Here is a 16,254-nt window from a genome sequence, read left to right as displayed (position 1 = left end):
AGAGAGAGAGAGAGTGGGGGGGAAGAGAGAGAGAGAGGGGGGGGGGAAGAGAGAGAGAGAGAGAGGGGGGAAAGATAAGGAAGAGAGAGACAGAGAGGGGGGAAAGATAAGGAAGAGAGAGAGGGGGGGGGGAAGATAAGGAAGAGAGAGAGAGAGGGGGGGGAAAGATAAGGAAGAGAGAGAGAGAGAGAGGGAAGAGAGAGAGAGAGAGAGAGAGGGGGGGGAGAGAGAGAGAGGGGGGGGGGAGAGAGAGAGAGAGAGAGGGAGGGAGGGAGGGAGGGAACTGCCATGTACACCTCTAGAGAGAGACAGGCAGAGTATAATACTGTAGAAATTAACAAGAACATTATAAATTTTGGTATAAAATTTATAGAAAACAAATTTTCTAGTTAAGAATTCATGTACTTTCTGTGGGGAGCTCTGTCGGCTCCCTGGAGCTATCGGACTGATATCTGCTATATTAGTCTGGGGTTTCAGTCACATGGCATTCACTCTACTGGGAACCATGAGCCAGAACCTGGCACAAGATAAACAATGCAACAAACAAAATGTCATCAAACCGACGCGGCGCTCGTTTGCACCCCCCCAACCGAGCAACCTGTTGCCTGGTTGATGGGATTCTGGGAGTTGTTCTACTCCCCAAGCCCGGTGTGGGGCCAGGCTTGACTTGTGAGAGTTTGATCCACTAGGTTGTTGCTTGGGGCGGCCCGCAGGCCACATACCCACCACAGCCCGGTTGGTTCGGCACTCCTTGGAGGAATAAATCTAGTTTCCTCTTGAAGATGTCCGCGGTTGTTCTGGCAATATTTTTTATGCTCGCTGGGAGGGTGTTGAACAACCGTGGACCTCTGATGTGTATACAGTGATCTATGATTGTGCCTATGGCACCCCTGCTCTTCACTGGTTTTATTCTGCATTTTCTTCCATATCGTTCACTCCAGTACATTGTTATTTTACTGTGTAGATTTGGTACTTGGCCCTCCAGTATCTTCCAGGTGTATATTATTTGATATCTCTCTCGTCTTCTTTCTAGTGAGTACATTTGGAGAGCTTTGAGACAATCCCAATAATTTAGGTGCTTTTTCACGTCTAGTGCGTGCCGTATATGTTCTCTGTATTCCCTCTATTTCAGCAATCTCTCCTGCTCTGAAGGGGGAAGTGAGTACTGAGCAGTACTCAAGACGGGACAACACAAGTGACTTGAAGAGTACAACCATTGTGATGGGATCCCTGGATTTGAAAGTTCTCGAAATCCATCCTATCATTTTTCTGGCTGACGCAATGGTTATGCTCCCTAAACGTTAGGTCGTCAGATATCATTATTCCCAAATCCTTTACATGGTGTTTTCCTACTATGGACACATTTGATTGTGTTTTGTACCCTGTATTATGTTTAAGGTCCTCATTTTTACCGTACCTGAGTACCTGGAATTTATCACTGTTAAACATCATGTTATTTTCTGATGTCCAGTCGAAAAGTTTATTAATATCAGCTTGAAGTTTTTCAATGTCTTCAGCCGAGGTAATTTTCATACTTATTTTTGTGTCATCTGCAAAGGATGATACGAAGCTGTGACTTGTATTTTTGTCTATATCTGATATGAGAATAAGGAAAAGCAGCGGTGCAAGGGAAGTACCAAGGGAAACGAGGGAAGTACCTTGCTGGTTTGATCTACTTCTCTGATCTTTGTATTTGACATTTTTGACGTGTATGTATCATCACTCACCACTTGTATGATGATCAGGTGGCTTCTTTCATGGTGTTCCACCTGCGATCTTCTTCTAGGTGACAGTATGAAGTCTCTTGGCATTCTTTTCGCCACTTCCTTTCTCTTCGTAGGTTGCCTTCTGTTTCAGATCGTGTTGTCTTGTGTTTTCTTTCTTGGTTGTTTCAGGACCGACATCTTGTGCTGAATATTGTCACCTCTTATCATGCGGCACTGGCAGAGTCACTCCAGCTTGCGTTCGGAGTGGATGTCACTTCGCCTCCGTTCCATAAGCTTTTCGTACTTTTTTCCACCTCCGGCCTGCTCATGCCCTGCCTGAGCCATCCTGGTCATTGGACCGGGTGCCCTCTTTCCACTTTTCTCCTCAGTTTGTTGTGGCCCTTTTGGTCTAAGATTGTTTTCAGGATGCTTTGTTTCTGTTGGCCTTGGCCTCTGGGGGTCGGGTCGGTGAGCTTCATGCTCTCCTCCAACACAGGGGTTTCTGCTCTTTTGGCCCTGGTGGTCGTTTTGTTCATTTGCAGCTGTCTCCATTTTTTTTGCTGAAGAATGAGACAGCGGGCTTCTGGAGGGCAGAAGTTTCTTTCACCCTATGCCCCTGTTACCTAGCAGTAAAATAGGTACCTGGGTGTTAGTCAGCTGTTACGGGCTGCTTCCTGGGGGTGGAGGCCTGGTCGAGGACCGGGCCGCGGGGACACTAAAAAACCCCGAAATCATCTCAAGATAACTCAAGAAGGGGTCCATGGCTTATTGATGCTTGGTTGGTCAGGCCGGGGGTGCATTATGCTTTGTGTCCGGTTGTGGCTTTATGACATTACCTGCGTGCCTCGGGTTTTGTGTCCAAGGACGTGCTTTGAGTTGATCTGATTTCTCTCGTTCCCTGTTCCAAGACTTGGATCTCCCAGGTCGTCCGCAGAGCTATCAGGTCTAGCGAGCCTGCGGTCTACCCTCGTGCCCATGATGTTCGGAAGTTTGCGGCTCTTGCTGCTGTCTTTGGTAATATGTCTTGGGCTGATATTCGGGCACAGGGGTTTTAAAGATCGAACAGGGTCCTGGTCACCTGTTATCTTGTGAACGTTTTGGACCCTCAGTGGCCTTGTGTGGCCTTGGGCCATCGGTTGCAGCCAGTTGTCCTGTTTTCGTCATGAGGCACACGGTACTGCTGTCTCCCAGGTAAGTCCCTCTTTTATTTATCCAGGGAGCCGACAGGGTTCCCCACAGAAAACCAGCAATGAGTGTAATGAAACGCTAGTTTCTGGGTGACCCGCGGAGGCTCCCTGGCACCCTCCCTCCCTTCGGTCGGCAGTTTTTGTTTTCAAAAACATTTTTTCAAAAAGATTTTGCCCAATCTCCAAACTGGTGGGCAAACAGGCGGCTCGAATGGGCGGGGTAAGGGGGGTGAACGTGTGACGTGTCGTTTAGTGACTATTTGCTTGTTGCCTTGTTTTCTTGGAGGGAGTTCTTGGGCTCTCTTCGGTCTTGGTTTGCTATTGTAAGTCCCAGACTAATATAGCATCTATTAGCCCAATAACTCCAGGGAGCCTCCGGGGCTCACCCAGAAAATGGCATTTCATTATATTCAAGGCTGTTTTTTTACCTAATTAACATATTTCTTACCTTGATTCAAACAACTGAAGTTAGAGTTATATCTAAATGTTTATGAAAAGTAAAGTTGATATAAAAAAAATCTATTTCCAGGGTGGAAGAAGAGATGAGGCTTCAGCGTAGTGTAGGCGATCTACAGATGGACTCTAGTCGACGTGGATCAACTTCAGCCAGACGTTCTTTCTTCAAACGCAAAAAACATTCCCGGTCATCTTCCAGGGACTCAAAAGAACTTGCAAGCTTTTCTGATGCTTCCCTAAATTCCTACACTGAAACTGCACCCATGCATGACGAACCCTCTCCACACTCTTACATTAGAGTGGAACGACTTGACTGTAAGTCAGAAATGCCAAAAATTCAGGCTGTTATGCATTAAACTGATACTCTTTCAGAGTTATTTTTCCACAAATGTTCCCTTGGGTGACAGTAAGTTAAAAGGTGAAGTAATGTTCAGTGTTGGAATAGTGTCAGGCTTTATTTATTTTGATGTTTTCCGAAGGGGCTGAATGGTGGTGGTCTGTGACTGGCTTGCTAAGGTACTTCCAAACACAACTCACATCAGCCTTCAGCTTCAGCTTAGACTATAATAAACAGTGATAGGGTGAATCAAAAGGAACAGTGATACAGTGATACTTAGACTATAGTGAACAGTGATATGGTGAATAGTGAACGGTAACAAAACAAGCATAAAGGCTTGAATGTGTTGGTAAATTGTCACATGAAAAATTTGGAATGTATGAATCAGTGAATAGTGAGGCAACAAACACACCAGACTGTGTATAGGGGCCACGAGGCTTGTGTACACACTCGGTAGGCCATGAAGGGTCGCTCCCCCCCCCCACCCCCCCCTTTACCACTGGTCAACAACCACCCACTGCCTACCACCACCACCACTGATCATTATGGTCAGAATGCCTTTAGTAAAGATGTGCACAGAATGCCTTTAGTAAAGATGTGCACAGAATGCAAAAAAGGAAGTAGATTACCACCAATGCTTCCAGTGCCAACTATGTTCAGCAGCCATACACAGTAAATGTGCCAATATGTCAAATAATGCCAGGAAAATTGGTCCCAGAGACCACTCGGTGTACTGGTTCTGCAAAAAGGATAATATTACTGTCTTGAAGATGATCGCAATTCTGGATAAAACCCCAGCAGAGCACAGAGAATCACTTCTAACAGCCTGCACGGAAATCTCCAATGTTTTCAAACAAATTGTCAAGGACACCCAGGCAGAACCAGAATTGGAGCTACATCTCAGCGCGTCGGGGCCGGATGCTGACGTTGGCGGCGGGGCCGGATACGACGTTGGCGGCGGGGCTGGATGCGACGTTGGCGGCGGGGCTGGATGCGACGTTGGCGGCGGGGCTGGATGCGACATAGGCGTCAGGGCCGCATGCTATGCTGGCGCCGGACGCGACGTTGAGGTCGGGCGCGGTATCAGCGCCTGAACTGGGCATGATATTGGCGCCAGGGTTTTTGAAACAAACAAAACAAGGACCCAGAATCTGCCGATATTATATATGGGGTATCTGTAAGCAAGGGATATCGGGGAGAACAAATGGACTATGTAAATATGATCATCCCAGAAAGTGCAGGACCCTTCGTAGTACAGGTAAATGTACTAAAAGCTGTGATCTCTTTCACCCAGAACTGTGCAAGAACTCTTTAAATAAAAATGAATGTTTCAATACACAAGGTCCAGCTTTTCATATAAAAGGTCCCAAGCGAATAAGACTGACAAACCATCTCGATGAAAGCAGCCACAACGCTATTTACCAGGATGATTCTAGCAAGAGGAGAAGAATGGCTAAAAATGTCCAAACTCTACCATCAACTCGGTCAAATGCTAGAGAGGACGCAAACACAGTGGCCTCCTTACCAGAGCCTCAGATATTAACACCAAATAAAGCATCCAGCACTTCCACATACATAACATCATTTTTATTTGCTAACATTCAGGGTATAAAAACACGCAAATGTAACAAAGTGCACTTCATAGATGGCCTCTTACATGAGGCAAATGCAGTGTTTGCAGCCCTAACGGAAACTCACACCAAGGACTACCATGATGGTGAAATATGGATTTCGGAGTATAATCTTTTCAGATGTGACAGGAAACACAGGCTACAGGGTGGGGTCAGCCTCTATATCAAGGACACACTCATCTATACTGAGCTGCTAAACACCACAAATGATATGGTGGAAGTGCTAATAATCAAAATAGAGATCTTAAATGTAGTTATTGTCCTTGTATATAAGTCACCGGAGGCACATCATCAGCAGTTTAAAGACCAACTAATGAAAATAGAACACTGCTTGGAAAACCTCACAAATCCAGCCCCAAACATCATCCTGCTTGGGGACTTTAACCTATGGCACCTTAAATGGAAGACCATAGTTGATACGGTTGTATCAGAGAGAATTCCGGGAAGTAGCCTAAATGAACAGGCACATACAAATGACCTGCTACGGATGTGCGACAGGTTTGCACAAAATATAGGCATTCTAAAACAAACCAACCCCACTTGGTAGGAAATTGCAATGCAAGACTGAACAGAGAAACAGAACTCCCCCAAAAGAAAACAAGTAAATGTCATCCGCCGCGCCTGCTTGTCCGCACAGCTCTCCCTTCCCCCATGATGGTTAGGGGAAGGGCCAGACCCCTGCGCAGGCTGCCCCCACTTCAGTTCATAGACTGAAGAGCTCTGGGGGCGGTTGTCAACTCTGGCCTCAGTTTCCTGCTGGATATTGTGGCATTGTGGTGTTTTCCTGCTGTTTGTGGCACATTGGCCAGGAGTAATATAGTGTACTGGAGCTGCCTTCCCTAAGCATCCTGTAAGTACTGTTCTTGGGTTCTAGAGTAGCCTTTCCTATGGCCTTCGGGACTTCACTTCCATAAGGGTTCCTGCTGCTCAGCATTTACCCCACCCTTGGGACCAGCTGGTGTTATGTGGCCTTTGTTTGGCTCTGGGTAGGGAGTGTTGGTGTTACTGGTTGGGGCACATGTTGCTGCACAGCTCGCCTTCCTAGCGGCGGCCGTGTTTCCTGTTCCTCCTTTTGTTGTTGTGCTTTTGTGAGGTTTTCTTTTTTGTTTCTTGCATGGAGGATGTCTGCCAGGTTTGACCATTAGTCCACCTAGGGTATTTGCGGTGGGTTTGTTGTTGCAGGGGGGGGTTCTTACCCCCCTCCCTTCCCTGTACAAGTTTGATTTGGGGGCGGCTCTTCCCCAGGTTTGGTTCCGGGTTCCCCTGGGTTCCTCGGCTCCCTCTTTTTAGAGGTTTTCTGCCTCTTGCATCCTGCCTAAGGAGGTTCGGGATGTTCTTGCAGCTTACCTCCGGCGAGATCCAGATTTTGCCTGTGATGGATTCGTCCTCGTTTGAGTACAATCCTTCTTCCCTGTATTGGGTGTGTTATGAAGTTCCAGAGTCTTCCTGGCTAGCAGACTGCCCTTTCTTTTCTCAGGGAGCGTGGCACGGGTTTTGTCGAATCCACATGCCAGCCTGCAGAGTCTACCCTTGGGCCCATGCCATGATGCTTGCATGGGCTCAGGAGTTTTGGAGGTTTAATAAGGTCCTGATGGCATGTTAAGGGGTCAGTGTTCCTGGTGCCCCAGCTGACTTGTGTTGCCCTGGGTTGGGCTTCCCATCCCAAATTTTCTTCTGAGACTGTAACCTATGCAATCCTTCTCCCTGGTAAGTCCCATTTTTTCCTTGTGCTGTGTGATTAGTTAGCAAGGAGCTACCATTCAGCCCCCTTCCAGAAAACCAGGAATGATTATAATGAAATGCCTCTTTCGGGCTGGGCCCCAGTGGCTTCCCTCCCCGCCCGCCTCTTCCAGACCAATTTATGAGTTTTATGTGGGCAACTATCACTTTTACATTTAATTGCAAATTGTTAGCACCAAAATCATCATGTTTCTGAGCTGTACCACTCAGTTGCTGTGTTATGCAAAATCCTCCTGTTCCCATGGACAGAGCTATACGTACGTTCTGTTGATTTCGGGGATCAACGTCCCTGTAGCCCGGTCTGACCAGGCCTCCTGGTTGATGATCTAGTCAACCAGACCAGATGAGTAAGCCAAAATTCTTTGACAGGGATCCTCTCCATTATTTCTGTTGGGCCATGCAAGCTCAAGCAAGACGCTGGAGAATACTCAATCTAGTAGAGAACATCAAGAAGGATCATCAAAGTACATTATCTTCAAAACCCTGCCTAGCACAAGTTAGCATCAAAGAGATTGCCAAGGGTAATGACACCTACATATCATAATGATACCCTGAATGCCCACCCTACATTTGTTATGTGTGTAATTAGGCTGGCAGAGACCAAAACAATTCAGTTAAAGTGACATGTTTTATCCTTAGAAACTTGTTAATATCTTATGTAAATGTTTACTTTTTATCTCTTCTATTTTTTAATCTGCCATGATGCAGTAGTGACAACCCAAAACATTGTAATTTGTGATTTAATCTTTGTTTAATTTCAGATTTGGTGCGACGTCCTGTGGTGATGGTAGGACCTCTGTGGGAGCTTGTGTGTGACAAATTGGTGCATGATTATCCTCATAATTTCACGAGATGTGTGCCAGAAGTGAGCCGACTATCCAGTGCAGAGATGGAAGCAGCTGTTCAGAAGAATATAATAGTTGATTATAGACGTCGTGGCTCACATTTTGAGGCAACAACTGTTAGTCAAGTAAAAGAAATTTGTGACAAGGTGAGCTATTAATTTTAATTTGTTAGATGTTGCATTCAGACGATCAACCCCCTCCCCACTCTCCCTATTGTTTATCGTCTAGGATAGCTATAGCCCTTCCAGTGTCCTCCGTCCTGTAGTCTCGTTTTCTCCTGGACCTTGTATACAGTCTGTTGAGCGCAACTATGTTATCAAACCCTAAGCATGTGGCCACTGGCTATCAATGGCTTTTTGCATCTATCTTATCATTATCCACCTATCTCTGACATGAATTACTAGGGAGTAGGAAAATGGATCATTAATTTCCTAATGAACAGAATCCAGAGTAATAATCAACAAAGTAAAATCTGGATCATTCATCATGAAAAGCTCAGTCCTCCAAGGTACTGTCCTTGCTCCAGTACGTTTTCTCATTCTCATATCGGATATAAACAAGGACACAAACTGTAGTACCATATCATACTTTGCAGATGACACTAGGATTTTTCATGAGATTAAACAATATAGAGGGCACAGCAAACCACCTAACTGATAAAAATCAGGTCCTTCAATGGGCCACAGAAAATAACATGATTTTAATAGAGACAAGTTCCAGCTCATGCATATGGTATAGATAAAATAGCAAAACAGAAACCACATGTATAATGCAGTCAAATCACACTATAGAAAGAAACGGCACTATAAAAGATTTGGAAGTAATCACGTTGAAAGACCTTTTAAAAACACAATAAAGTAGCTGTCAGTACAGGAAAAATGACAGGCTGGATAATAAGAACCTTCTAAACAAGAGATGCTGGACCAATGATACATTTTATGACATCCTAGTGTCATAAAAAGTACTCTCATGCTGTCTAGGTTGGAATATTGTTGCACATTATCACCCCCATTCAAAGCTGGAGAACGTTTACTGTGTGTTCCAAAGATCAAAGTCCTTATGGCCCAGTCTCGGACCAGCTCCAGTTGATGGTCTGGCCAACCAGACTGTTAGACACAACTGCTTGCAGTCTGATGTATGAATGATCAGGTATTCTTTGGAGGTGTTTATCAAGTTCACTTTTGAACACCACGAGTGATCTGCTAGTTATGCCCTTTATTTTAAGAGGAAGAGTGTTGAAAAGTCTTAAGCTCTTAATGTTGTTAGAATTCATTCAGTAAGAAATGTAAAGTTACTAATATTGCTTAAAATTTCTAAATCAGTATTCTCTAGAGTGCAAGGAAGAGAATTTATATCTGTACATAGAAATAATAAGCCTTAGCCCAAGGCCAGGCTTGGAGAGGAGGAGAACTCCCAATAGCCTCTTTAAGTATCCTCCAGGTACAACTCTTATAAGCCAAGGAGGCATAACAAGAAGTGCAAAATTGCCTCATTGACAACCAGAGGTGCAATAGGTGCAATGCTCTGAACTATTCTATTAACATTAGGGCTCAAGACTTTAGTACACATAAGAAACATAACTGTCCCGATGTTCAAAAGAAAACTTGATAAATGCCTCCGAAGGATACCTGATCAATCCAGACTATAACTCATACATCAGACTGCAAGCAGCAGCACCTATCGGCCTGGTTGACCAGATCAACCACCTGGTGACCCGAAGGCCAGGTCACATATTGGGCTGCAAGGACATTGATCCCTGGAATTGGCACAAAGGTAAACACGAGGCAGGTAGCATTGTCAATTTGCCCTTGTTCCATTCATTATTAGGTGCTTTAGAAGGTACCTTGGTATCCAATAGTTTTGACCCCTTCCCCTTTTCCCCCCAATTCTTCCTTTACATGGAAATCCTTCATTATCCACTCAGTTTTCCTGTCATTAAAATCACAAAAATGTTCTTGTCATTCAAACTCATAGCTTTACTTTCGTTATACTCTGCCACTTTATGAAAATGCTAAAAGAAATCATGAAAAATTTTAAATAATTTGAATTTTAACCAAATAAGTGATTATAATGAATTCCAGCATATTTACCGTATTGAAATTTGTGCCAGTAATGTTTGAGATTGAGAAGTGAACTGTTTATCACCCTTTGTCTCTGTATCACCCTTTGTTGCTGTATCACCCTTTGTCACTACAGTATTGCTCTTTGTCACTGTATCACCCTTTGTCACTGTATCACCCTTTGTCACTATCACCCTTTGTCACTATCACCCTTTGTCACTATCACCTTTTGTTACTATCACCCTTTGTCACTGTATCACCCTTTATCACTATCACCCTTTGTCACTGTATATTAGTCATAAAAAACATGCATTTTACTTTGGTAATTACATAGACTTTATTGCTACCTAAGTGTAGTTAATGGATGAACCCAAAGCTCAGTGTTTCATCTTCCTTATAATACATGTAAAACTCTTCAGGACATTTGATAATACTGTAGATGTTGAGATGGCAGAAGCATTTATAATGTTTCTGCCTAGTGTGCATTGCACCATTGTGCCTTGAGTGGACACAAATTGATTCAACATCAATAGACTCAGAATTATGTAAGAATTACCAGCAGAGTTTTCAGTAAATAGATATACAGATATATGCAATGTTTTGAATGCTCAGCTTATTATGGTATGTTATGTACATAAGAAAACATAATAATTCTTCCAAAATGCATACTCCTCATATAAAGTCAAAGTTGTAATGGGCAGTAGGAAAACTAAACATCATGTAATTCACACTTATTTACCCCCCCCCCCCACCTCATGCAATAACTAGAACAGTTTCACATGGTTTGGCAAGAAAAATATATCACAGTAATTATAATCATAATTTATTTTCAGAGTTGTCATGGCATTCTGGATATCAGTCTTGGTTCTGTAGAGCGTTTACACAGACACAACATTTACCCAATAGTATTGCTGCTCAAGTTCCGACACCATAAACAAATTCGGGAAGTTTGTGATTCGCACCATCCCGCTGCTGAAAGGATCTCTCAGAAAGAAGCCAAAGAAATGTATGAACTTGCTGCAAAAATGGAACAAGAATATAAGCATGTCATTTCAGGTACGTATATTAACATTGTCCACAGGGTGTGTTCCATGTCAGAAGTTCAGTAATTTGGGTAATGATGATATAGTGACAGATAAGTATTAGCTTAACACTTGTGTTCTGCAGGTTAATATCAAGAGTAAGTGTAGCATTGATGCTTCACAGAATGCTCTCAACATGTATATATACCTATGACAAGATATTTACTGTAATGGTTACTGCTGTCATCAGTAAATAACTCGAGTGCAAATAAGTTACTGAAAAAATCCCACTTTTTTAAATATGAATACTGTACTGTATATCTATCATGAATACTGTAACCCAAAAGGGGGCGGGGGGGGAGAGAATTATGTCAATCAAAATAATTTTGTAATAGTACTGTACTGTAATTTTACTACTACCTGTTGACTGACCAGGCCTCCTGGTTGCTAGTCTGATTAATCAGGCTGTTTGATGTGGCTGCTTGCAGCCTGACATATGAGTCACAGCCTGGTTGATCAGGTATGTTACTGTTATAAGAAATGTAGCATTTCCATAATCTCTCAATTATCAGGCCTGTTAGGTATGATTAGGTATCTTACTGTACGTAAAACTTTTAGCATTTCCAGAATCTTTCAGTTATTTTCTTTCTTTAGTATAAAGTAAGGTTTGAACCCTCATCACGGCCCTTGTGAATTTGTTCATCTAGATAGATCTTTAAATATTTGCAAAGCATTCTTAACTTTGTGCTTAGAGAAAAAAAAAGAGATATATCATTACCAGTGATAGGAAAGAGTTATTGTCTTCTGAGGTTATTAGGAGTTAGTTATGAGAAATTATTAAATTTTTATTGCAAGGAATATACTAAATTGTTTAATATTTATTTCTCTTGCAGCTGTTATTCCTGCTGCTGTCAACATGCCTTACATTAGTACACAGGTCAAGTCATGTGTGGACCAAGAACAGTCTAAAACACTCTGGGTGCCATCAGGAAGCCTCTGAAATCTAAAGATGAACACCAAAATCAGGTTTAATGATACACAGTCAAAATTAATCAAATTTGTATTATATTTGACATGATCTGATTTTGGTGTTTGAAAATTTTAAGTTTAGGAGGTGGAGTGTGAGTGTCAGTGTTTCCAAGCCATATTTACTGCTGCTTTTCCTTACATTGAGAGTTCCAGAATTTAATATTTTAATTTGCTCGTGGAAATATTTTATATTTAAGCTGAAAGAAGATTTTTTGTTAATATATTTCATTATATTGTTATTGGACCAAGGTCAATAAGTACAAATATCACCTGATATGGTTATATTTGAGCTGATGATTGTTTTTTATGAAGTTACATTGTTTAAAAATGCAAGTTATTAATAATCTTTTTGAAAAGTTGTCTTAGATTCAGAGTATATCCTATAAATAAAGAGCAAGTTTGAGCAATTTGACAGCCTGAATGGCAGGTGTCTTCCCACATACCAAAGAGGCTTTAAGGCAATGGAGATGGGCAGGTAGTGTGAATGAGAATAAGCTATGGTGTTACATGTAGCATATTTCTCTGATAGCATCTGTTGTCAGTTTGACAATATTCCTTCTCACTTGTGCCTTAATGGAGCTGGTGAGTGGCCTGTGTTTGTTCTAGTATCAATAAATGGGGAGTGGAGGTGTACATGTTGCTGGCTTGATGTTGGCCTCTCCTGATCTCAGGTAATGACATTAGGCCTGGTTTTTATTTAACATTAAAGGTAGCATGTCATTATATGACAGTCTACCAGAAGCTTTATTTTAACATAAGGAGTCCCCCATCTACCAGACCTTTATAAAACACTTCACTAATTTGGTAAAGCTCAAGCAAATGTAGTAGTATTGAACTGCTAAAGATGCATCAGCATTCAAATTAAAATGAAGTGTTGTCAGCTGTGATTTCATGGTCATTGGTATTAGAGAAACCCTCGTGTCTTCCTCGTAGAGTGTTTGACAGTCACATTTAAGTTACCTAAAAGTGTTTTGGATGTATTCACACTCAAGTTCCACTTGATTTGTAAACTTCCATTCTGGTGCATCAAATAGAAGTTACTTAATATAGCTTTGTGTAATATCTTTTCCCATAGTATTTAAAAAAAAAAAGTCTTCATATTCTATGTAAACTATTTATTTCATGTGTACATTCATTCATATTTAGAAGAAATAGTATACCTTATATATGTATATAAATATACAACCTATCCTCCAAAAATTATGAGACCTATTGTTACTATGGAAGAAATGCATAGCATATGGACAATTGTACCCAAAAAATCAGGTTTTGTACTAATGGAATATTATAAAGGGCCTATCAAAAAGTGAAATAGTAACAAACAACCAAATTTTAACTGTCCTGTAAGATAAGTAATTCTAGGCCTATCGAATGTAATCTTAGGTCTAATTTAGTGAGTGAGTACATAATTACCTAAATGTAGTTGCAGGATGAGAACTATGCTCAAGGTGTCCCATTTTACCAGCACTTCGTCGTATAACGCTTTGAAACTAATACCTGTTTTGGTTCCACCACCACCTCGCTTAACTTGGTCCAACTGTCTACCACTCTTTCCTTGAGGTTACCTAGAGGTGCTTCCTGGGCTTAGCGTCCCCACGTCCCGGTCGTCGACCAGGCCTCCTGGTTGCTGGACTGATCAACCAGGCTGTTGGACATGGCTGCTAGCAGCCTGACATATGAGTCACAGCCTGGTTGATCAGGTATCCTTTGGAGGTGCTCTTGAGTGAATTTAAAAAAAAATGACAGCTTTGTTTAGTTAGCTTACAATCTTTGACCTCTTGTTCTTGAAATTCCAGGTCTCAAGAATCCTTCATAAATTTTATTGATTCCCATAACTATTTTGTACATAGTGTTCATATCACCTTTGTTTTTTCTTCTATCTTCTCACCTTGGCATATTTAGTGCCCCCTCTCCTCTTTTTGTAACTGTTGTTTTCAGGTCTGGAAGCCATTTTGTAGCATGCCTTTGTACCTTTTCCAGTTTATGATGTGCTACTTTAGATATGGTCATCATACTATTGCTGCATATTCCAATTTTGATCTCACAAATGTTTTCTAGACTTCTATATTATATCAAAATATATATTTAGTTTCCAAGAGGACATGGTGGCTCTTTCCCAAGGGAAGAAAGGTACTGAATGTCAAATATCTCCTCGTTCCTGGTGAGCATTAAATCCAGCATTGATGGAATATCCCCCTTCCCTCATTCTCATTCTCATGGCCTAATTAATGTGTTGATACGTGAATTTCTCCAGGATGAGGTTTACAAATCTGCCTTAACAAATGTCCTCCATTTTTGGTTCATGTGCCTCCAAGTCTATTACTTTCAAGTTTAAGTCACCAGGTACCAACAACCGTGATTTATCTTTATCTGCTCTTATGGCCATTATGAGGCAGCTCTCATTTGTCATCTAACCCCTCCTTTCTCCATACGTTGTTTGCTGGTGGTCTGTTGGCATATTTGATTATCATTTTTATCATCCCAATTCCAAACTTGCTGTGCCATTATGTCAACTTCTGTGACATTATGACACCTGGGTTGTCAATTATTAACTCTTACCTTCAGGTGCTCTTTCACTAGTACAGCAACACCTCTACCCTTCCTAATTTTTCTGTCATCTCCAAATTGAGTAGCCCCCTCAGGAATATGACCTACTGTTAAATATTTTCAAGTTTTGTTTCTGTTAGTGTGATAATCTTGCTCCTTATCTGAATTATAGTGTTTTAGCTCCAGTATTTTTTGTCTTGCTCCATCTATGTTAGCATATATATATATATATGTTAGTACATATATACAAGTGTGTGTGCGTGTAATTACCTAAGTGTAGCTACAGGACTGAGAGCTATGCTCGTGGTGTCCTGTCTTCCCAGCACTCTGTCATATAACGCTTTGAAACCACTGACAGTTTTGGCTTCCACAACCTTCTCATTTAACTTGTCCCAACCATCTACGTATGTGTATACACTATATTAGACTTAGGAAGTATATTTTTTGCTGTTCTCTTCAACTACAAAATGTTTCTTTTGGAGTGGGAAGGTACAACAGTCATTATTTTGAATTTTTACCCATAGTAATAATAGGAACTATGATTTTTGAATGACGGGTTCAAATATATATGTAGATATATAATGTATAAACTCTACCCTATGATGTTGTGTGTTCACAAGAACTCGTAAATTTGATGTATACCTGATTTTTGTTTTTGTTTTCATACTGTGGAAATGTTCTCATTTAATAAATCCAGCAAATCTCTTCACTAAGACCTTTTGGGGCAGTCCCATTCCTGTCTTTCAGACTTTCATATTGTTATTTATTTTTTTTTTATTTTTTTTATTTTTTTTTTGTACAAGTCAACTTTGCATGTTACAGTTGGGCGACATTTGCTCAACTTCTTGCCCTAAAGCCTATTGTAACAAAGGTCTTTGAACTATTCTTTCACACAAGAAGCATATTGCCTGGATTACAACGATTTTACATAGATATATTGTGTTGTTAATGAGGCTTACTAGAAGTGGGTTATATTTTGTATGTACAATATGTTAAAGCCTTGTATATTACTGTAATATATCTAAAGATGTAATTAAGGTGACTATATATATTATGTTTACCTGTACTTTATACAAAACTTTACTGTGAGCAATAACAGTGGAGAGGAAGCTGTATAAATGTTTCTTAGTAAAAATAAGAATTTTTTGTTTAGTTTTCTACATCTGAACTGGTTGCATAACATAATACTGTATACAGAAACAATATTCAGTATATAAGACAAATTAAACAAAATTGGTTATTTAGTCAGTCACTGACAATTGACAGGAAAATAAAATACTCTTGTTTTCTTCCAGTGGCATGCTTGGCCTCCATTTTTCTGAATCAGTGTTATAATTTTATTTAATCTATTACACGAAAATGCACAATGCAGCGTAAAATTAGGCATACAGTAATTGAAAGTCTAACACTTAACACTTTCGCGCTCTCGGCGCTCAAAAAAAAACAATACCCCAGATGCTTTCGGCACTTCGCGCGCCTACGCGGTAAGACCGAAAAAGTGTACACTCTTTTGACTGTCCTGACAATAATTGAAGGCGCACGTATTTAAATTTGGTATCACTATGTTCGCAATGAAATTGTCTATAAGAGCATACCTATAAAATGCCGCCCAAGCATAAGGAGTATCAACACCAAATAAAAAACTATGCAGATCACTCGCCGAGAGCGCCAAACAGCAACAAAATGTTTCCACT

At 41.2% G+C, this 16,254-nt stretch overlaps 1 protein-coding gene across 14 annotated transcripts in view; it reads left to right on the top strand.

The window, feature by feature from the left end:
- Dlg5 (Discs large 5) overlaps positions 1-15,706 on the top strand; it is a 365,892-nt gene extending 350,186 nt beyond the window's left edge. For all 14 annotated transcript variants that reach the window (XM_069330159.1, XM_069330162.1, XM_069330157.1 and 11 more), the window contains 4 exons: positions 3,423-3,664; positions 7,819-8,048; positions 10,796-11,018; positions 11,878-15,706. In XM_069330159.1, the coding sequence (XP_069186260.1) occupies positions 3,423-3,664; positions 7,819-8,048; positions 10,796-11,018; positions 11,878-11,984 (802 nt within the window). In that variant the 3' untranslated portion in view covers positions 11,985-15,706. The remainder of the gene's footprint in view (positions 1-3,422; positions 3,665-7,818; positions 8,049-10,795; positions 11,019-11,877) is intronic.
- Positions 15,707-16,254: the final 548 nt, after the last annotated feature.

This window comes from Procambarus clarkii, chromosome 23 (genome assembly GCF_040958095.1).
Source record: "Procambarus clarkii isolate CNS0578487 chromosome 23, FALCON_Pclarkii_2.0, whole genome shotgun sequence".
Classification (NCBI taxonomy): Eukaryota; Metazoa; Arthropoda; class Malacostraca; order Decapoda; family Cambaridae; genus Procambarus; species Procambarus clarkii.
The sequence above is the reverse complement of the archived record's forward strand: the minus strand, read 5'-3'. Positions and strand labels throughout refer to the sequence as shown.